Below are 20859 nucleotides of genomic sequence, written 5' to 3' on the forward strand. Positions count from 1 at the left end.
AGCCGGGCACGGGACGCCGTGCGCTCCCCTGCTGCCTTCCTGCATTATTAAAGCCGCATCTCCTATCAGCCCCCATCTTTTTCCACGGGCACTGCACCTCCCAGGAGACTCCCGGCTCTGGCTGTGCCAGCAGCAGGGGCAGGACTCGCAGAAGGTGCAGGGAGCACCCACGGCACCTGGCGCAGGGACACCTCGCCCCCAAATATCCCTCTCATGCCCTGTGCCGGCGATGCAGGACGCAGCTCCCAGCGCTGCTTGCTGCACACTGAGCAGCACCACAGCTCTGAAACCCCTCAGCCAGCCCCGTGCCCTGGGTATCTAAATATATACATATATTTACAGGAGGTGCATGGTGTGAGAAGCTTTCCGGAGACTTCGCAGCCGAGGGGTCCGTGACCTCCCAGGAAAAAATCCGCGGACATTTTTCAGATACCAGGCTCCGGCGTCGCTTCATGGCAACATGCAACTACGTCACTTGGGGTCACGGGACATCAGAAGAAATATTTTGCATGGCTCTCGTTCAAGGAGAGGCTCTTCCTTGATTACTCTCTCTAAACAAACCCGGCCTCACTGTAGGTCCCCTGGAAAGCTCTCCAGGCACAGGGCTTCTTCCTCGGCACTGTCGGGTCCGGGCACGGGACCTGGGGCCCTGCAGGAAGCTTTGGGATGGAGCTGAGAGCGGGGCTGCCCCCGAGCTGATGCTCCAGGTGTGTCCCTGAGGGCAGGCAGACTGAAATCTTCACATCACCTGGATGTGACCTCCAGCCAGCTGGTGCCGGGGAGGCTTCCCTGCGGGGAGCAAACAGCCCCCCAGGATCTGGTGACTGCAGTTATTTACGGGGTGCAAGCACGCCCCTATTGCGCCCTGCGAGGGAGCAGCTGCCGTGGCTCTGCCCGCTGCAGGGCTGCAGCCCGGGCAGGTTTGCTCTTGCCCTGCTTGATGCTTCCACGCAGCTCCGGAGGCCGGTTCCTGGTGGCAGTCACTCTCATTTCTACCAACAAAGCTCTGCAAAGCTTGATTTCAAAGCTCGCACAGCGGCACGTCCACCCCGGCCCCCTGCACCCCTGTCCTGGCTCGAGATGCTGCAAAGCCCATCCCCAGCCCCTGCCTTCCTCCTCGCCCCCCCAGGAGGCTCGGCAAGACACGTTTATGGGTTTTTCTAAGTCAAGCGAGGCTGCAAAGCTGCAAACTCCGCTCTGCTCCCTCCTTTATGAGCGGGACATTCAGGCACTCCCTCCCCGGGCTGCGCACCGTGCGGCTGAGCCGCGCTCCCTGGTAGCAGATGGGGAAATGGGGGGCCATAAATCACCCAGCTCGCCAGCCCTCTGAGCAGGCAGATCTCCCGGGCAGAAACCCGTGAATCTCACGGCTTCCCTCTCCTCCTGCAGCTCCCGCTCCCCCTCGAGAACCTTCCGCGGGAGCTTTTGGAGCCGGGCTCCTCTGTCCCCTCCTGCCAAGCCCCGCTCCTGGCGGCCAGAACGGCAGCACGGGGCTGTCGGGAGCACTGCGCTTCTCCCGGACAGAGCCTGGCCCCGACGCGGCTCTGCTGAGGCCGTGGGGTGCCCGGCACCGTGTACCAGATTTTTGGGCACCGCTCCTGCACCGGGGATCCTCCGGAGCACCCCTGTGTACCCCCGAGCACCCAGGGAGGATGCGGGATGCACCACGGCACGGCCAGGGGATGCGTCAGGACGCGGGGATGTGCCAGGCACGGCTCGAGGTGGCCTCGTGGAGGGACTGAAGCCCCATGTGGCTCACTGAGGGCATCGAGTGCCCGCAGGGGGAGGCTGCAGCACCCCCGGGCGCAGCGGTGCCGGGTCCCCCAAAACGCTGGCCGGGGCTCCCGCTTCTCCCCGCAGCGCCCCGCCAGCCCCAGCTGCTCCAGCCCCTGGCCCCTGCCCAGCCCGGCCCGGATTTCGCCTCGTTTGCACATTTTCCACAGACGCAGGAGCTGGAAAACACCCCCGGTGCCAAAGGGCCAGGGGAGGTCGGAGCCTTCCTCCTGCCTGCTGCCCTCCTCCTCCTCCTCACCCACACGCTGGGGCTGCTGCAAGGCGCTGAGCCCGGAGGCGCATCCCATGAGGCCCCAGCCACCCCATCCAGCTCCTGACCCCGTTAATTAACAAGCAATTAACTCCGGGCAGCAGCTGGTCCCACCTGCAGCAGGCTGGATGAGGCGGGGGGGTGCACGTCCCCGAGCTGGCAGGGGACAGGGGGACCTCGTGCCACCACGGGGCAGGGGCTGAGCCACCTTCTCCCGAGCAGGTCCGTTTTGGGGAGAAAACCCCGGGGAACGGGCACAGGGCACGTGGCTGGGATTTGCTCCAGCACGGCTGAAAATCAAAACCCTAAAGCAGAGCGGGCAGCCCCGGGGCAGGCAGCGGCCCCCTCCTCTCCGGCCCCGCACATCGTTTGTCACTCGGACAGGTTCAAACAAACCCCGCCGCTGCCCGGCTGGGATTAATTAGGCTCCGGCTTCGTTTCCTCCAGCTTTCTGCAGGGGCCGGGGAGGAGGGGGAAGGCAGCAGCCAGGCGGGCTGGATCTGTAGGAAAAAAGGCCAGCGGGGCTCCCCAGACGGAGCCCCCAAAGCCCCAGTGCTTATGGCTGTGAAGCTGTGCTGTGTGGGGCAGGGTTTTGGGGTCCGGGGCAGGGTTTTGGGGCACCGCAGGCTGTCCCAGGGGCTCCTGCAGCCGTCTCTGCCCGGTGTGTGAATCGTCAGCACCCCAAAAACCGGGTTGTGCCCCAATTTGGGAGCAGGGGGAGCACAGGGTGGTCCCAGCTGAGGGGACACGAGGCCGGGGAACGGGGCAAGGCTGCGGGTGCTCGCTGCGGGCTGTGCAGCGCGGCCGGGTCCAGCGCTAGACGGCTGCTGCCACCTCGTGCATGGAGCCGTGAGGCTGCTCCCAAATCCACCTCTTTCCTCCCCAAATCCTCCCCCAAGCCCTCGGGCTGCCCGGGGCCATAACCACCAAAGCAGATCTGTGCCATGGGAACGGGACCGGGTCTAAAGGGGCCAGGTGCCACCCCCCAGCACCCCCAGTGTCCATCCGAGCACCGGGGACCCCCATGGGACCCAGACCTCAAGGAAAATGAGGCTGGGGGCCTCGCTCCCTCCCTGCTTGTGCTTGGGGGAAAAAAGGGACACGAGGCCCCGCGAGCCCCAGCACAGCCCTGGCTCCCCCCGCTTCCCCCAGCCCCTACACGGGTGCTGCTCCTGCCCAGCACCCCCAAAAAGCTCCGACCCCACGCAGAAATGTTGGAAACCAGGAGCTCTCCTGGAAACGCAGGACGTTCCCTTCCAGCCAGAAGAGCAGGGAACGAGGCACAACCAGCAGCTAAAACCAGCGCACCCCCTTTTATTTTTATTAGCAGTCAGTTCAGCAGGACCTTACAGCAGCGACTGGGACGCTCTGAACGCAACCCCGGGGACGGGCTTGGACGGAGCCGAGGAGCCGACGGAGCACAGCGGGGGCTGGCTCGGGTCCCCAGCACCCCGAATTCATCCGTGCGCCCCCAAATCTCCCTGGGGCTGGAGACAGCACGCGTCCTTCCCTCCTCCCCGTCCTCTCCCGTACCTTTGGCTGCTCCTCCGGCGATGCTGTGCTGCCCGGGAGGGGGGCAGGCAGCCCTCTGGTCCCCACGGGAAGGGGGTGCCCGCGCCGCACCCCAAAACCAGGCAGCTCGGGGCCGCACAGCACCCAAATCCCCTCCCTGCACCCCAGCTGCTCCCTGCCCCAGCCTTTGGCACACGCATCCCGGAGAGGCCACGAGGAAATTGAGGCATTGAGGCCCTTCCCCACAGCAGCCCAGTATGGCTCAGTGGGGGCACTGGTGCACACACACACACACACACACACACACGCTCACACTCACAGCCTGGGATGGGGACGGGGACGGGGACACGCTGGCAAACCCCGCTGATGAGAGGTGGCAGCAGACACCCAGACACACGGACGGGGGGCGAGGGAGAGGCAGAAGCGGGGCTGCAGCTCCTGCACGTCACCGCTGCGGTCTGGAGCCACGGCTGTGCTTGGGAAACCTGCCCCAGTGTCCCCCCCCCCCACACACCCCCCGATTTTTGTCCGCGTCGCGTGTAACAGCTGAGACCACATAAAACCCTCGGGGTTCAGGTACAAATTCTGGCACCGAATTAAAACAAAACGAGAACGAAACGAGCCCTCCCCTCCACCCCCCCCCCCCCCACGCCCCGACATTATTAAAATACTTTTAGCTTTTAATATTCAAGAGGTTCCAAGTTCTCAGCATCCTTCCGACTGCAGTTATCTCAAAGTCTGCCCCGTCCCGCAGGCCGCCGGGCGCCTCGGGGCTGTACCACAGGAACCACCACGGGTGTAAAACACCTCGGGCAGGGGCTGCGAGCACCCCGCACCCTTCTTCTGCTCCACAGCGGTGCCCCCGCACTGCTCACGGACCGGGAGGAGGAGGAGGAGAGTGAAAAGGAACGGAGACGCCCAAGGAAACAGCATCCGAGTCCGTGAAACAAAACGGCGCCTTTCTTCCCGATTTTTAGAGCTGGGTTTGGGGGGAATTCCAGAAAATCCCCGATTCCTGCCGTGAGGGGCAGGGTCACTTCGTGTGTCGGCTCTCCAGCAGCTCCTCTCCTCTGCTCCAGCTCAGCACCAGTCACCTCCAGCACGCCCGGAGCTGCTCCTCCCTCCATCGCCTACTTGGAGGCGCAGAACAGCTCTGCCGCCGCTCGCAGGCCCAGGGGACACAGGGCCAGTTTTGGGCTGAGAAAGGGGGAATTTGTGCCAATTCCCAGCTTCTCCCATCAGAGCGGGACGGGAAAGGACCTCACCACCAGGCCCCGGAATTAAAAAGGAAGAAAACGAGAAACAAAACGGCCGTGGGGCAGGCGGGGAGGTGCCAGGAGCCCGGTGCCCAGGCAGCCCTGCTCGGGGGCCGCGGGGGGGCTGCGGGGGTCCCCTGGAAGGTGGCAGCTGGATATTGCTCAGGGCCGTGTTGGTGCTGGGGGCGGCAGCTACCTGGTGCTCTGCAGCTCCTCCCGCAGCCAGGTGGGCAGAACCTGCCCCATTTTGTACAGGAGCTTGGAGAGCTCGATGTTATGGTCCCGGTAATAGTCCCGCAGGAAGGCTCGCGACTGCAAGGGGAGGAGAAGGTGGAGGAGGGTTAACGGGACGGGACGATGCGCCCAGCCCCGACCCCAGCACCCGGCAGGGCCCTGCCCCATCCCAGCTCCCACCCTGCTGCGTGTTTCGGGCACAGCACCAGCAAAACCACCGTCCCGGGAGGTTTTCTGCGTACTCACATCCGAATCCATCTCGGGGTACTTCCTCCCTTTGCTTTTCCCCAAGCATTTGGTTTTCCCTCCTTCCAGCAGCTGACACCAGAAGCCTTTCTTTGGGTCAAACCTGTGAACGGAGAGCTCTGCCTCACCCAGGGCTCCCAGGGCTGGTGGCAAGCCCCACTGCCCGGCTGCTGCTCCTGAGCCTCGTTGTAATTAGCAGCCCAGCTAACAGCTCATTAACAACCAACCTGTACAACAGGTTTTCCCTACAGCCGGACAAAAATGCATTTCTCACTTACACTGCCCTGCTGCGAGGAAGCACGGGAGCTGCGTGGGCTTTTGGCTGGTATTTGCTGTGCCCTCCAGCCCTGGACACCCTCAGCACCCCGCAGAACCTTGGCCCACACTCAGGGTGGCCAAACATGCAGGCAAGACCAGCACAGAGGCAAATTATTGTGTTTTTCTAGGAGCTCTGAAGGGTTCTGCTTCCTATGGTGGACGGCGGTGTCTGAAAGTGTTTTCGGTGTCTGCTCCGAGCTCCCAGGGGCCGGGTGCTGCCCCGGGACAGCTCTGTGCTCCCGTTTCCCCGAATTTACGGGAGCAACGCCCTGCTCTGTGCCCTGGGGAACAGCAGGTTCCCTCTCCAGGCCGAGGGAGGGATTGCTCAGGGCAGGACTTACGCCAGAGTTTTGTGGTAATCGATGAAGTTGGTCACCCCGAGGAATTTCTGGACTGTTTCCATCACTTTGGCAGGTTCTGTTCGGAGCAGCTTGCCGTCCAGGACAAGAATCTGCGAGGAAGAAGGCAGGGCTGTGAGGTTTCCACCTCCTGCTGGCTCCCAGCCCTGCTCTCCTGAGGCGTAACAGCGCCTGCTCCTCTCTTCTTCAGCACTTCCCCGAGTGTTTTGCCACCTCAGAGCCAAATCTGCCACGAGTCTGCGCAGCCTCCCCTTTTGAATGCCAAGGGTGAACATGTCCAAGTGCTCACTTACCTTGGCTGCTGGAAAATTAAACGCAAATAAAAGTCAGAGCCAGGATCTACCCAGGACAAGATGAGAGCTTCAGCTCAGGGCTGTCCAACCCACAGCCAGCCGGGATTACATTACAGCAATTATGCCAGAACCAGACAGCTAACAGGCCTCGTAAGGTTGAACGACGATGGAAAAATCATTCAGGAGCTGGGCAGCATCGCCTGACGCGGCCCCTACACCGCCAGCAGCACACTCTCCCTCCCCACGCAGGTCACAGCAGGGTCGGGATCTAGCCCCGATTACCCCTGAGGGCAGCTCGAAGCCAGGAACAGCTTGGCTTGCTATTTTTGTCCCGCTCCAGTGCTGCGGTGAGGCTGGCAGGGCGAGCAGGGTGCCACGGCTGTTGTCCCTACCTGGTTGGCGTGGAAGCTGTTGAGCCAGCGCTCGATGTGCGTGGCGTACCAGCCCGGCACCAGGCAGCGGTTCTGCAGGGCCCGGAGCTTGGCAGCAGCCTCGGGCCCGGCCGTGATCACCTCGTGGAAGGTGTACTTCAGGGCCACCGGGTCGTCGTGGGCTCGCTGGTGCTGTCAAACACGAGCAAGGCGGGGTTGTTCCCGGAGCAGACACCCGCGGGACCCAAACCCCGGGCTGCCCACGAAGCTCTGCAGCTCCTCTTGAGCTTCCCGCTCAGCTCGGTGCCAAAAATTAGGGATCCTGGAGCCAGCCCAGGTCCCACACTGAGCTGGGAGGGGGAAGCTCGCAGCCCAGTGGGAGCTGGGGGCGAGGCAGCTCACCTGGTACCAGGAGTAGGCTCGATCTGCAGGGTTGATGAGGATGGTGATGACTTTGGCCTTGGGCAGCAGGGCCGCAGCTCGCCGGGGAGCAACTTCGGAGTCAAAGTAGTTGGCACTTTTTTCAAAGTAGAAATCGGAGGTGGTGTTGGAGGGGATGGGGAAGAACTCCATGTACCTGGGGGACGGCAAGGGGCAGAGCTGTGTGGGATCCGTCCCACCTTGCAGCAGCCGGGCTCCCCCAGCCCCTCAGCCCAGAGCCCAGAGGCTGTGAGGGTGATGGGAAACCCCCACGACGATGCTCCTGCTCCCAAAGGGCCCAGCACTCCCAGCTCTGCCCCCGTGGCAGGGAACCACCAGGACCTACCAGTCAATGCCCTTGTGGTAGTTGTGTCCGTTGAAGAACTGTATCTCCTCGAAGGTCTCTGAGCTGGGGTAGTTGCTGCTCAGGTCCGGGTGCATCCCCAAGAAGAGATAAAGGGCAGTTGTTCCTTCAGACAGAGAAAACTGGAGCTGATTTGGGCCAGACCTGCTTTGCTTTGGGTCAGCAGGGCCGAGCGGAGCTCGTTGTGGGGTGCAGGGGACCCGGCATGCCTCTCGGCGTGCACACAGCACGGGGGGTGCAGGGAGGTACCTGTTTTTTGGGGCCCGATGATGAGAAGCTTTGGGAAGCGGTCGCAGGTCTTTTCTTTGGACCAGATGTCTTTGTGCCGCTTGTCCTCACAGGGATCCTGAAACACAGAGGAGGAGGAGGAGGAGGAGGAGGGTCAGGGACGGGGCGGCCTGGATGGACCCTACACTGCGACTCAGCTGCTCGGGCAAAGCACTGGGGTTATTTCCAGGTCTGTGGGGCAAATTCTGCCCTGGCACTGCCTGCAGAACCACAGAGAGGTGGAAAAAAAAACACTTATCCATGGGATCACAGGAAAATGCAGGCTGGGAAGAAGCTGAGGAGGCCACTCAGCCCAACCTCCTGCACAGATCAGGGCAGCTATGCCCCCTTTCCCTCTCCTTGGGGCATCAAACCGGGCTGCTCCCCCCGTTCCCTACCTGCCACAGCGGATCCTTCTCCTCGGAGAAGATCTGGAAGTATTTCTGTGCCAGCTGCACGGGCGGCAGCGTCTGCAGCTTCAGGTTGGTCCAGGAGTTGAGGAAGCGGACCAGGTGCTTGAAGGTGTACAAGCCCAGGCGGTCGTTGCCGTAGTTGGACAGATGGGTCATGAAGATGCTGATCTGAAGAGGAGGGGACGCAGCAGGGCTTAGCAGAGCCTCACCCGCCCTGCACCAACAGGCCCTGCTCTGGCTGGGATCGTTGGGGACACTGCTTTCTGTGCCACTGTCCCCAGGCAGGCAGTACTCACGGGGTTGAGGAGCACGGTCAGGAACAGCTCGCCCCCGTTGATGATTTTGTCCAGCTCGCTGGAGCCCCCGGGGTACTCGTTGTAGAAGATGGTGTGCGTGAAGAGCCCGCAGGTTTGCCGGGGGAGGACCTGGGGTGAGGGAGAGACGTGTCTGGAGCAGGTGGAGGAGCCGGGGTAAGGAAACAAACAGCCACACGGCCTCCTCCTGGAGTTTGGGGCTGGATCCCAAACTAGCAAGGGATCCTCGATCCCTCAGCCTCCTCCAGCTGGGGCTGAAGTAGCCGAGCCGCCCAGAAACCACACAGCAAGATTTTGGAGAGGAGAATCTCCTGCAGAGGAGAGAAGCAGCAGAGCTGCAGCCCGGCCACCTACCATGATGCCGTTGTGGATGAAGCCGCGACGGTAGCGAGCGGGTTTCAGGTGGGGGTACTCCTCCGTGCTCGTCACTTTGATCGACCAGACCTGCTTCCAGGCTTCGTACAGCTGCACGTGCACGGGGTAGACACCCGAGTGGTGGGGGGCCACCGCGTACCCCATGTCGGTGGGGATGCCGTGCTCCTGCAGGGGAAGGATCGGGGTCTGGGTGAGCAGGGAGATCCCAAAACCGCAGCCTCCCGGCTCAAACCAGCCTCCCCCCAAGAACTGCCCAGCTCCAAGCACCTGGACAGCAAGCAGGGCAGGTTGTACCCGTGCACCCTCTCTAAACCAGGGCAGTTTCCAGAAAAAGGGGGTCCAGGAGCAGGCACGCTGGGTGGACACTGGCTGCTCCTGGACTTTCCTCACCTCTGCCACCTCATCATTGAGGCCAGCACCAGCAAAGCTCGTCAGTGGAGACGGAGCAGCCAAAGCTACACAGGGCTGTGGCGCTGGTGTACAGCAGGAGATATAAAGCAACGTGGAAATTTTAAGCTGGACACCATGCCCGTCTCTTTCAGCACAAGTCGAGATGGTCCAATCCCTCTCTTTAATTAAGCACCTCTAATTAACAGACAGGGAATTCAGGTTGGCCTGAAGAGCCGTCTCTCAGGCCGTAGGACCCAATTTGTTATTACTGGGTCTGCCCTTACTGGGCTTGGATTGACGACGGTCATGAGCAGCTCAGTTGATCACAGCATGACTTGGTGTCAACGCTGCCTCTATCCGGGCCCGATCCAGGTTTTTCCAAGAGGCCAGACGATCCCCAGCCAAGCCAAAGGTCAGAGCCTGCCCTTAGAAAGCCAGCGAGTCCCTCAACACCTCGGCCTGCAGAGGGAGTTCCCCGCAGCCGGCGCCTCCCTGACGCAGCCACGCTGACCCCGCTCCAGGATGCCACAGGGGCCAGCACCAGGGCAGCATCAAACCACACCGCGCCGAACAGAAACCTCAGGCTTGGGTGAAGTCCAAGGCACAAACCCAAGAGGCTGCTTCCCTCCGTAGCCCTCTGGGTGTGCTCTCTGCCTTCCCACTAACGCTGCCCCAGGGCAGGCAGCGGTGCTGGCCATGTGTGCGCAGCTGCAGCCACGCAGGGGGCAATGTGGGGACACTTCCACAGCCCAGCTGAGGGGCCACAGCGGGCCAGGCCACCACCTCGGATCCTGCAGCCTACAAAAGCTCTTTGTAACCCCTCGCCCCATCCCTTCCCCAGCCCCATAAGCGCCCCCGCCGGTGGCGTCTTACTCACGACAGCGAATTTCTTGTTTAGGGTCATCTGCTCGGCCAGCACCGACTGGTTGTGGAAGAGGTGTGGCTGCATGTGGCTCCACATGTGCGGGAACCACCAGAACTCCTTCACGTAGGACAGCAGCAGGTCGTCGCCTTCGTCCTCGGCGTCAGTACCTGCGGGGATGACACTTGCTGTCACTGCAGGGTACACAGAGCTGAAGGGAACCCTGGAACAGGGCAGGGAGCAGCTCACGTGGAGATAGGGAATGGATACGGGGTCCTAGCATGGGGTGCCAGCTGTGAGAGGCGCTCTCGGGGGAGTAGAAAGGCTCCTGGACTGGGGTGGTGTCGTGCAGCCCCTCTCCCCTCCTTTTTGGATTGGGATTTTTGGATTCACAAGCCCTCGGCCCCCTCACCTGTGTGGAAGAATTTCCCTGAGTATCCCAAGTTGAAGGTGAAGTTGGGGATGTGGGTGCGCAGCTCGTTCTGCGTGTCGAACAGCGCCTGCGAGGGGGGAGAGAGAGCACAACAACCTCAGCCAGGGGCGGTGGGGCACAGCCTCACCACCAAACCCGCAGCAAAGCGGGGCAAAAACCTTCACCCCTGAAAGCCCTGAGAAGGCTGCAGCGGCAGCACTCCAGGAAAGGGGCTCCCAGGGGCCAGAGGATGCTCTGAGAGCAACAAAACTCATCCCCGGAGCCAGCAGCATCCCAGAACAAGCACAAAAAGCTCCCGGACTCCCCCCGAGCCCCACGCAGCCCCCTGCCCACCCAGCCAGGACGTAAGAGCAGCACCTTGACGTCTTCCACCTTCATGCGGGTGCCCTCCTTGCCCACGAAGATGTCGTCGATGTCCACCAGGATGTAGCGGTCGAGGGGCAGCGAGAGCCTCTTGCCCGTCAGGAAGGAGACGGCGTCGACGAAGACCAGCTTGTGCAGCCAGAAGCTGAGGTTGTTGCCGAAAAGCACCCTCTGGATGCCGTCGTGGAGGCCCAGGTCCTGCATCACCGTGGTGTGCAGCGCCGCGTCCACGCTCATGTGGGGGATGGACTCGGCCGACTTGGTTTTGGCCAGGAGGACGGGCTCGTAGGTGGAGTGGTTGGACTGGAAGACGGTCCAGTCCTCGCCGGGCAGCACGCCCTTCTCCACCTCGCTGGGCCGCGTGGTGTACAGCAGGGGCGACTTGGGGTTGATGCTGCAGTCCTTCAGCGCCAGGTTGGAGTGGAGGAAGAGGGGGAAGCCCTTCAGCTGCGCGCTCAGCAGGCTGTTCTCGTTGGCCTGCCGGGGGAGAGACGGGTTAAATGAGGCAGGGCAGAGACGGGGAGGCTGGGGGAAAGGGTGTTTGGAGAGCCCAGCGCCACGTAGCTTTGCTTTTTGTTGTTTCTAGTCTTTTTTTCTCAGCCCCGCAGCCCGGCCTGGCTCTGCAGGGGGCTCCTGCCCACCCCAGGCATGTTCCCTCACCCTGTGCCCCTGCCAGGTCCCTCCCCTCTTCTCTCCCTCACCTGCAACCATCTGCAGACCCGCCTTTCCCACCCCCTGCAGCGCCTCAACAGTGCAGGGGGACCTGCAGAGGGACAGCCCCGGGCCAAATTCATCCCCAAACCACCACCCTGCTGGCTCTGGCCCCTGCCGCAGCAGCTCAGCCCTGCACCTTGAAGAAGCCGATGATGCCCACGCCGTACTCCACGCAGTATTTGTCCAGCAGCTCCCGGTTCCAGGCGTCCAGGTTGACGTACTTGAGGATGTTCTCGTAGATGATGAGGGCGAAGCGCCCGCGGTCCTTGTCGGTCAGCGTGGGCATGTCCCCCTTCCCCGGGGCGATCTCTGTCCTGTACTTGAAGCGGCTCGACTCCAAAATAGCCACGATCTCCTGGCCCAGCTGCGAGTAGAGGCTCTCCACGAACACCAGCACCAAGGGGTCCGTGCGGGAGGAATCGGCCACCTTCAGGGCCTTCAGCGGCAGCAAGCGGGAAGGGGCGACCTTGGGTTCATCGCAGTCCGGCCCCGGCACGTCCCCGGAGGGCTCCAAGCCCCTTTTCCAGCCATATAAATAATAGGCCGAGACGAAAACGCTCAGCAGGCAGAAGGCGAAGAGCAGCAGCAGCACCACCTGGGGAGACACCTGGCGGATACCCCTCCGCGCCCTCGCCAGCACGCTCATCCTTGCATCCACGGGCGAGTCGGGGCCCCCCCCAAAAGCCCTGCCCGCTCCCCTCCCCTCTCCAGCCCCAGGGGAGGGGAAGAGACGTCCACCACCACCGCCCCGATACGAAAAGGAGCCGAAGGAGCTGGAGCAAGGCGACTAAGAAGAAATTAAAAAGCCCCGCGGGGCGCCCGTGCGCGCGCAGGCTCGCTCCCCTCCGGCAGCCCGGCGTCCCTCGCCGCCCGCTTCATGTCACCATGGCAGAGGCGCCGAGGGTCCCCGTGGCCAGCCGAAATCCCGGCGGCAGCGGCCGCGGCCCCGCAGCAGCTCCATGGGCTCAGAGGGGCGAGGGGGCGGCGGGCGGCCTCGGCGCGGCGCTGGGCGGGCGGGCGCCCATGGCGGCTCCCCGGGGCTCCCGGCTCCGCGCGCTGCCCTGCAAGAGAGAAAAAAGGGGTGAGAGGACAAAGAGGGGGGCACGGTGAGCGCAGACCCACGCCTCGGAGGTGGTTTAGGCGGGCGTGAGGCTCCGGCAGCTGCCTCGGAGAGGTGCCGGCGTGCTGGGGCTTGCAGTGAGAGCGCCTCGAGCGCGCGGCGGGGCCGGGATGCTCGCGTGCCGCGAGGTCCCGGTGTTGGTGGGGGCACCAGGGGGTCCCCAGCAGCCCCAAACTCGGCTCTGGGATCCGGCTGAGCCTTTCTACCACGCAGCAGTGCCGCTCCTCCCTGCCCTGCTGCGGGCACGTGGCCCACAGCCTTTTATTCTGTGCCGGTCGGGTCCCTCGGCACGCGCCGTGCCCGCTTTCTCCCCGCTTTATGGCACCCAGCGAGAGCCCGGCTGCTCCAGGGATGAAGCAGGAGCAGGGAAACCGAGCGCCCCTTGTAGATCCTGCGGGACCCCGAGCACCAGGAGAGGGAGGCTGGAGGCACAGAGCTGGCAGCGGGGCGAGCAGGGAGCTGGTACGGGGATGAAAGACCCCTCTGGACGGCCGGGACCCCGCTGCCCTCCTCGCCCCACACGTCCCCGGTGGCAGGGGAGGGCTGAGGGCAGGCAGCCAGGCGCCGCGGGCAGATGCCACCAAGGTCAGCAAGACAAAGCCGAGGGGAAGGCGAAGGCGAGCGGGGGCGTCCCCGTGGAGCCAAAGGGACCTTGGGAATTGTTCTTTTTTTTTTTCCCCTTTCCCTGTAAAAGGGCTGCTTAAAAAAAAAAAAAAAAAAAAAAAGAGGAGGAAAAAAGGAATAGCTCCGGGCCGAGCCCCTTCCCCGAGGGAGCAGGCTGGGGGCGCAGCCAGGCAGGGCTGGGCAGGGGGCAGACGAAGCTAATCCGGGCGGTAACGGGATTAAACGTGGCCAGCTGAACGGGGATTACACGCCGAGGCTTTGCGGGGTAATCCTGTCATTCCTGCCCTTACCTGCTGCAGGGGCTGCCCCGCGCCCGGGCTGCTCCCAAACCTCCCAGCAATGGGAGAATGAAAAAAAAAAAAAAAAAAGCCTGAAGTTTTGGGGAAAAAAAACAGCACCCAAACATGGGGCAGTGAGGGCAAGGGGTGGACACGGGGACACAGCGGGCACGGAGCTCACCCTTTACCCTACAGAGGTGAGCGCCAAGCCGAATGCCTCCCTTCTGGCCCCGAAAAGCTCTGCTGGTGCTAAAAATACCCCGCGAGGGCTTTTCTCTCCTTCATTTCCCCCCAGTTTCAAAACAAACAAACCAATGACACCTTTGCCCCTCTCCTGCTTCCCCGGGGAGCGAGGCTGCCCCGCACCCGAGCCCCCAGCCCCGGTGTCCCGGGGGCTGCAGGAATCCCACTGCCTCCTCCCCAGGGAGCTAAGTGGGAAGAGAATAAGAAACTTAATGGAAAAAGTCGTTAATAAAGATGATTTTGTCGCCTGGATTTATTTCTCCTGTTACTTGCAGCCGCCAGGAGTAACCCAGCAAGGGAGGGGAGGATGCAGAGCCACTGGGTCTGTTTTTGGGAGCACGGCACTGTCAGATCCCACTGCCAGCCTGCTGTGGGTTTGGGTCCAGGACAGAAGTTGTTCTGCACACCAACGGTTTTGCTCTATTTTTCTAAAAATAAAGAAACAAAACCGGAAGAGTAAAATAGGAAAACAAAAATAATCAAAAGAGCTGGCAAGGGGACAGCGGGAGCTAAACTTCCTCTTAACCTGGTTCTCAGAAGCTGCTCAGGTGCCTCCTGCAACCCACGGTGGTTACTGAAGAGACAGCAGCCAAAAACCCTGCAGCCCCAGCCCCACGTGCAGGGGCACAGCCCAGGGCAGTGTGGCACAGAGCGGGGCTAAACCAGAAAGGACCATGAGAGGAAGGGCTGTGAAAACACCTCTGTCCCTTTGAATTTTGAAGGGCAGAGCTAAAAAGGGGGCAGAGGGAGAAGAAAAACGTTCCCCCACGCGGGGAGCACCCGCTCAGCGGCTGGCTTAGCGCCGGTGCTCGTAATCCGGGAGGCTGACAAACAGCATCAGCATCACGGCAGCCTGCGATGTACCGGGGGTGCCGCAGGTACAGGCAGCACGCATCGAGGTGGTGCACGAGCCCTGACCTCAGATCAATCAGCTGGCCCGGCACGGGGGGGTGAGCTCCGAAAGGAGGGAGTGATGTGGCTGAGGAGGGGGCAAATCTCCCCCGTGCCTCCCTTGCACGGCTTTGGGAAGGGCTGCAGGGGAGGCAGCCAGCACCGACCTTCCTGGGGGGCAGCCCCCAGCCCCACAAGGGCAAGGACCCCGTGCCCAGACCCCAATCCCAGCAGCTCGCAGACCCCATGGCTCAGACAACCCGCAGAGATGTTCCCCAAACATCCCACCCGCCCCACCAGCACCCTTCAGAGGCGCTGCCCCCCTGGGGACCCTTCTCCCTTCTGTCCCCCCAGATTTTGGGATGGGGACGTGGCCCCGGGATAACCACCGCGCTCCCGCACGTAAGCGAGCCCGCGGGGTTAAGCCTGGCTGGACGAGGATTTAGGGGCAGGACGAGGATTTAGGGGCAGGACGTTAATTGCACTGCTCAGCTCAGCAATTTGGAAACACTTCTGCCCGCTCTGACACCTCCCTTCGCCCCCCCAGAGGCCCTGGGGTCTCGCACAGCCCCACAGACACCCCAAGGATGGTGGGTGAGCCGTGAGAGACGCACGACGCCAGCCAGATCCCCTTTAAAATGTTTAAAATCCCTCTGCAGGGAGCTCCCTTTGCTCTGACGGTGAAATTTGGGCCAAAACGAGGCCGTTTTGGCCAAGCCGGCCCCGTCCTCGCCGAGGAGAGCTGCGCGGCCGCTACCGGGGCGGTTGGGTGAGGCCAGAGCAGGAGGGGCTCAGCCCCAGATTACGCACGGGCTGCTTAAGTGCTTAGCGAGCAGCAGTTACAGCACCCCGGGGATGGGGACAAAGTGCTCACCGTAGGATGCTGGCGCGGTTGGCCCCGTCCCGCGGCCCCAAAAGGTGCGAAATTCAAAATAAAAAAGGACAAAGGCGGCCACGGGCGGCCCCCAGCTTCACCCAAGGGGAACAAAGAGGCAGGAGACGACAAGGTGATTTTGGGGGCTGGAATTGGGTGATCTTTAAGGTCTCTTCCAGCCCGAGGACACCACGTGGAGATTTGGGGTCTGAACCCAGCCCCAGGAGCCCAAGGCCAGGCTAGAATCGGGGCTCCCCCCAAAAAGGCAGGGGAGCTCTGTAGGTTCCTCCTCCTGGCGTGGGTTTTTTGCCCTTGAAGCCTCAGGAACGCCTGCACTCATCAGGAACCTGTGTTAGGAAGGGGAGCCTGGGGAATTCGCCCCAACCCTAATTGAAAGAGACGCTTAACGAGGAGAGTTTCTTTTGTCTGTTAATTGAAACGGGTTCTGACTGACAAAACTCTCCGTGAATTTTAAGTGGGTTCACGGGGGAAGGAAAAAATCCCCTCGATGAATCAGATTGTACTGCTTTGAAATGCGCCGTGTCCGTTCTCCTGCTTCTCCGAGTGTCCAAGAGCCTTTCTAGATGAGCAGGGTCTGAATTTCAAGCACCTTCAAGAAGAGAGAGGACTGAAGGAAAATAATCTTACGTGAATTTTTACACTTCACAGGGAGCAGGCAAGGAGTCACACTGCACTGTCACCTGCTATGAGGACACCAACCCCAAAAAACACCAATTAAACCCCCTCCAATGCCAACTTCTGCTATTTCCAGCGCTGCTTGACCAGGTTTTCCCTGGTCCTACTGCAAAGTGAAGAGGAGGGAGGGCTGAGCTCAGGCTCTGCACAGCTTCTCCCCCACAAGCTGCCCCTTCCTCGCAGAGCCTTTGGGGATGCTCCCTCCGGTCTCTATCCACCCTACAGCCAGGGGCAGCCTCCCCGGGAGGAATTCAGCCTCCGAAGGGCCGGGGAAGCTCCAAGGAAGGCTGTGGCTCCCCAAATCCAGCCCCTCGGGGCAGGCTGGAGGGACGCTGCCTGGCCCAAGGTCGGGGGCCAGCCCAGGCAGAGGTCGGATCTTTTATTAGAGCGACGGAGGCAGTTGGGAAAGCTGGCACGGCCGGGGCACGCGGGCATTCCTCCGGCCCCAGAGCACATCTGCTTTTTCCTGAAGGTATTAGCCGGGCTAATAAAAGACATTACCTCTCCGCCCAAACTTTGCCACCCTTAAAATGTAGCAGAGGCGGCCGCGGTGCCCACCAGCCCTGGAGAAACACAAACAGAGCCCGGGAGCAGGTGCAGAGCACAGGGGGCACTTGCAGGATTTATTTCCAGCCTCTCACCCATCCCTGGTAAAGCCCAATTTGTCCCCTGTAAGAGCAGCATCGGGGCTGCTGGTCCCCAGGCTGCACGAACCCGGGCAGGATCTCCACGTGCAACCTGTTGCATCAGCTCTGCCTCATCCTCCTCCTCCTCTTCAGGGGCTCTGAGCAAACGCACGAGGAGTGATCCCACCCGCAGCACCCCGCTGCTCACGCTCACCCCAAAGCTCACCCCAAAGCAGCCCAGGAACCACCGAGGCTGAGCAGCCACCCACCCCAGCCCACCCCAGCCCACCCCAGCCCCCTTGCTGCCCAGCCTGCAGGCGCGGGCAGGGTTTTACGGCTGCGGATCGATTCGTCTGCTGCCAGCCCTGCCATTCCAGTCGATGGCTTTTTGCAGGGAAACAAAATGAATCAGCGGCTGCCGGCTGCCCTCTCCTTCCAGCCGCGCCGTGACTCACCCAGCCTCGCCAGGGGTCCGGCGGCGACGGTGGCTCCGCTCCTTCGTGCACCACGACGGGCACAGCGAGGGCGTGAGGGGGGCCCGACACACACAGTCCTCGTGAGGAGGCACTTGGGGACCCCAAGGTCTGCGACAGGCCCTGAGAAAGCAGCGGCTGACGTCCCCTCCGCCCAGACCCCAAGACACGACTACACCCTGCCTCCTCCTGCTCTGAAACCACCTGCACACACAGGGCGGGCACTGTAAAAATGGAAAAGGCAAGAGCAGCACCGCACCACCTCCTGGCACTGGAGGAGCCCAGGAGGTCCAGAAAGTCCAGCAGGGCTAACCACACACCATAGACTGGGAACCGCAGCCCTCCGTGGCCATAAAGCCATCGCAAGATGTAGGCGCGATATTTCACCACGACACAGCACTGAGAAAAATAATATTAATCATTCTCCCTTCGCTCCAGCCTAGTTTCTGACTTGTGAGGCATCTTCCTTGCTTCTGCTGTTGCCGTTACCACCAACAGCGCGTTAAAATCCGCCCCGCTTTACAGCCCTGACAGCTCGACGTGGAAAGAAAAGGGAAGGAACGAGCCCACCTCTAACAGGCAGCCTGTTGAGCTGGGATGGATTTCCCAGCCTCACCTCAAAGAGACACAAAACGGAGCCAGCAGCTTCCCAAAGACGCAGGAAACGGGGAAAGAGGGGCAACACGCAGCGTGTCGGAGCCCTGCCAGCACCGCCCGTGCCCCGCCGCAGCCAGGGGATGCAGCACGGGGGGGATCTGCCAGCTGCAGCCCCCAGGTGGGCTCACACAGGGTCTTGGGGTGATGTGTACCCACACACTGATGCTCCCACAGAGGGACATCCCATACAAACATCGCTGCTGCCACCTTCGTCACTCCCCGTGCTCACACGGGCGGAGAGAAGATGCTCGGCCACCCCGCCAGAGGCCAGCGAGGATTTTTTTTTTTCCTGTCCTATCACGCCACGCACGGTTTTTTTTGCTATTGTTTAATTTCCTTCTTCTCCTCCACCCACGGCAAGATCCCTCAGAAGCGAGGAGCTTATTTCCTATCGAATTCCTCCCGGCTGTTGGATTTGGAAAACACCCCCTTCCTCCGCCGTGCTCCCCGCGCGCGCGGCCAGCGGGAGCAGGCACGGAGCTCACTCAGCTCCCTGCTCGCGCCTCAGCCCCAAATCAGCCAGCTCAGCCCCGGTAAAACACACACACTGCTGAGACTGAAGGAACCAAGATGCTGCTTTGTTGCAGGAAGAGCTGCTGGTTCAGGGCAGAGCTGCTGGTTCAAGGCTGCCGCTGACAAAGCACTGGCGAGCGCAGGTAGTGTGAGGACCCAGCAGGGACGTGGGGAGGGAAATCCCCTGCTTGCAGGAGGACCCCAGCCCGCCAGGAGGGGTGAGCTGACCCCACACATCCCCAGCAGCAGCCTCGGAGAGAAGCAAAGCCTTCCAGGTGACAGCAGTGGCCAAGCTGCACGGCTTCGGCACCGCTGGGGACCCCGGGCTGTCCCCCAGCGAGAGGGGACAACCTGTCTGCACAAAGGCAAAGGCGGATACAAAAAACAAAAGATTTTTGGGCAGGAAAGAATACAGCTACGCATTAAAGCTCCGGGAGTTCACTCCTGGCTGACTAAATACCAGGATCTCCTCTAGAGGGGATTATAAGGTGCTTTCTGGAGACTCCAGCCAGAAGAGCAAAGCCGCGCCAAGTGACAGGAGTGGACCATTACAGCGCTTCTTGGCTGCGCTGCCTGGATCTCCTTTAATCCTTTATTATTTTTAATTAATGTCGCTTATGCTCTTCAGGAGTGGAGACACCACAGGCCTCACAACCCACGCCTTTCGCACCCACGTTGCAGCTCGGCTCTGACCTCTCCCAGCGCCAGTTTGCATCATCCCCTGGTACCGCACAGAGGTCAGGAGCCCTTCGGAGCCCGATGCCCGGGCAGCTGCGGAGTGAAGGCATTCATATCCACCCTGCACGGCTCGTTCTGCCTCCTCTGCTCTTCCACAGCCCCCAGCACGGCACACTGGGGATGGAAAGCTTGGGGGACCCCGAGGGATGCAAGGCCTGATGGAGCCAAGAGCTTGCAGAGCTGTGAAGTTGTGCAGGGGGTGGCGGGTTTGGGGAAAGCAAGCCCTGCTCCTCCTCACTCCCCATTAGCTCCATGAGCCGGGCAGCTGCAGGAGGACAGGAGGAGAGCCCAGACACCCGAACGCAGGCACCTGCGTCGTGTCGTGATGGTGAGCTGCCCCCCAAACCTGTGGATCCCAGGGGGGCTCCGTGAGCCCCACAGCTTGGCCGGGTGCTGGCTGCAAGGGGCAGAGAGGTGGTGGCGCTGGGCACCTGCTGGGAGGGCGGCGGTGGGATGGAGACGTGTGGGGCCGGGCTGCGGGGCTGTGCTGAGAGACCGGGGGGCTTCCAGGCACGGCTCCCACTGAGAGGGGCCACGATGGGGAGAGGCACAGCACACCGGGACCGGGACCGGGACCAGGACCGGGACCAAAACCGGGACCGGGACCAGAACCGGGACCAGCACCGGGTCCAGAACTGGGACCAGGACCGGGTCCAGCACCAGGATCAGGACCAGGACCGGGTCCAGGACCAGGACCAGCACCGGGACCAGGACCAGGACTGGGACCAAGACCGGGTCCAGGACCAGGATCAGGACCAGGATCAGGACCAGAACCGGGTCCAGGACCAGGACCAGCAACAGCACTGGGACCAGGACCGGGACTGGGACCAGGACTGGGACCAGGACCGGGTCCAGCACCAGGACCGGGACAAGGACCAGTACCAGCACCAGTACCAGCACCAGGATCAGGACCAGGACCAGGATCAGGACCAGGACCAGGACCAGCAGTACCGGATCCCCTCAGCCTCTCCCACCCGGAGCAGCAGCAGCCCCCCCACCACCACCACCAGCAGCAGCACCAGGCCGGAGCTCGGCGTCCCCGCGGCCTCGCCGCCCTTTGTCTGCGGGCCCCGCTCCTCCTGCCTGCTGCCTGCCTGCCCCCGTCCCCATTGCCGTCCCCGTTCCCTTCCCCGTCCCCGTTCCCGTACCTGCATGCCCGGCCGCGGGCCCCGCTCCTGCTCCGCTCCGCGCCGCCGCCACCGCCACGGCCCCGCCGCCGCCGCCGCTCGGCTCAGCCCAGCCCGGCCCGGCCCGGCCCGGCCCTGCCCCGCAGCCAGCGCCGCCCCCGGGCCCGCCTCCCGCAGCCTGCCCCCTGCGGGCCGACACGGCCGGGGATGGGGCTGGGGAAGGGGCTGGGGTCGGGGATGGGCCCCCCCCGAGGTCTCCGTGCCCTCAGCACGGAGCCCGGCCCCCGCCGTCTGTCCCCACACGGTCCCGGTTTGGCGGCGGTCCCCGCCCCGTGGTGCTGAGGGGATCCGCGCTCAGCCCCCGTCACGTCGAGACACAGGGTGTTATCTTCAGCTGTGACATGATCTTCCCACAAAAAAGCCCCAAAAAGGGTCCCCCAAAGGGTCCCAA

At 62.4% G+C, this 20859-nt stretch overlaps 1 protein-coding gene across 1 annotated transcript; it reads right to left on the bottom strand.

Annotated features, from left to right (window-relative positions):
• Window positions 1-4204: 4204 nt before the first annotated feature.
• Window positions 4205-20518, bottom strand: NDST1 (N-deacetylase and N-sulfotransferase 1). Its single transcript, XM_082771809.1, has 15 exons — window positions 20430-20518; window positions 11685-12609; window positions 10829-11311; window positions 10451-10538; window positions 10054-10208; window positions 8766-8951; window positions 8394-8522; window positions 8083-8265; window positions 7667-7763; window positions 7400-7523; window positions 7036-7210; window positions 6655-6825; window positions 5952-6061; window positions 5293-5395; window positions 4205-5124 (listed from the first exon to the last, which is right to left on the bottom strand). The coding sequence occupies exons 2-15, from the start codon at window positions 12192-12194 to the stop codon at window positions 5005-5007; spliced, it is 2634 nt and encodes an 877-aa protein (XP_082627935.1). The 5' UTR covers window positions 12195-12609; window positions 20430-20518; the 3' UTR covers window positions 4205-5004.
• Between the last annotated feature and the right edge of the window lie 341 nt (window positions 20519-20859).

The sequence above is a fragment of the Aythya marila genome (genome assembly GCF_965140915.1).
Source record: "Aythya marila genome assembly, chromosome: 14".
NCBI classification, from domain to species: domain Eukaryota; kingdom Metazoa; phylum Chordata; class Aves; order Anseriformes; family Anatidae; genus Aythya; species Aythya marila.

What these genes read in the sequence shown, in the direction of transcription:
- NDST1 (XM_082771809.1), bottom strand. Translation starts at nt 12,194, where the DNA reads ATGAGCGTGCTGGCGAGGGCGCGGAGGGGTATCCGCCAGGTGTCTCCC. An exon ending in CATCGGGCCCCAAAAAACAG is followed by an intron (nt 7,524 to 7,666) that starts GTACCTCCCTGC and finishes CTCTGTCTGAAG; the next exon opens with GAACAACTGCCCTTTATCTC. An exon ending in ACCCCGAGATGGATTCGGAT is followed by an intron (nt 5,125 to 5,292) that starts GTGAGTACGCAG and finishes CTCCCCTTGCAG; the next exon opens with TCGCGAGCCTTCCTGCGGGA.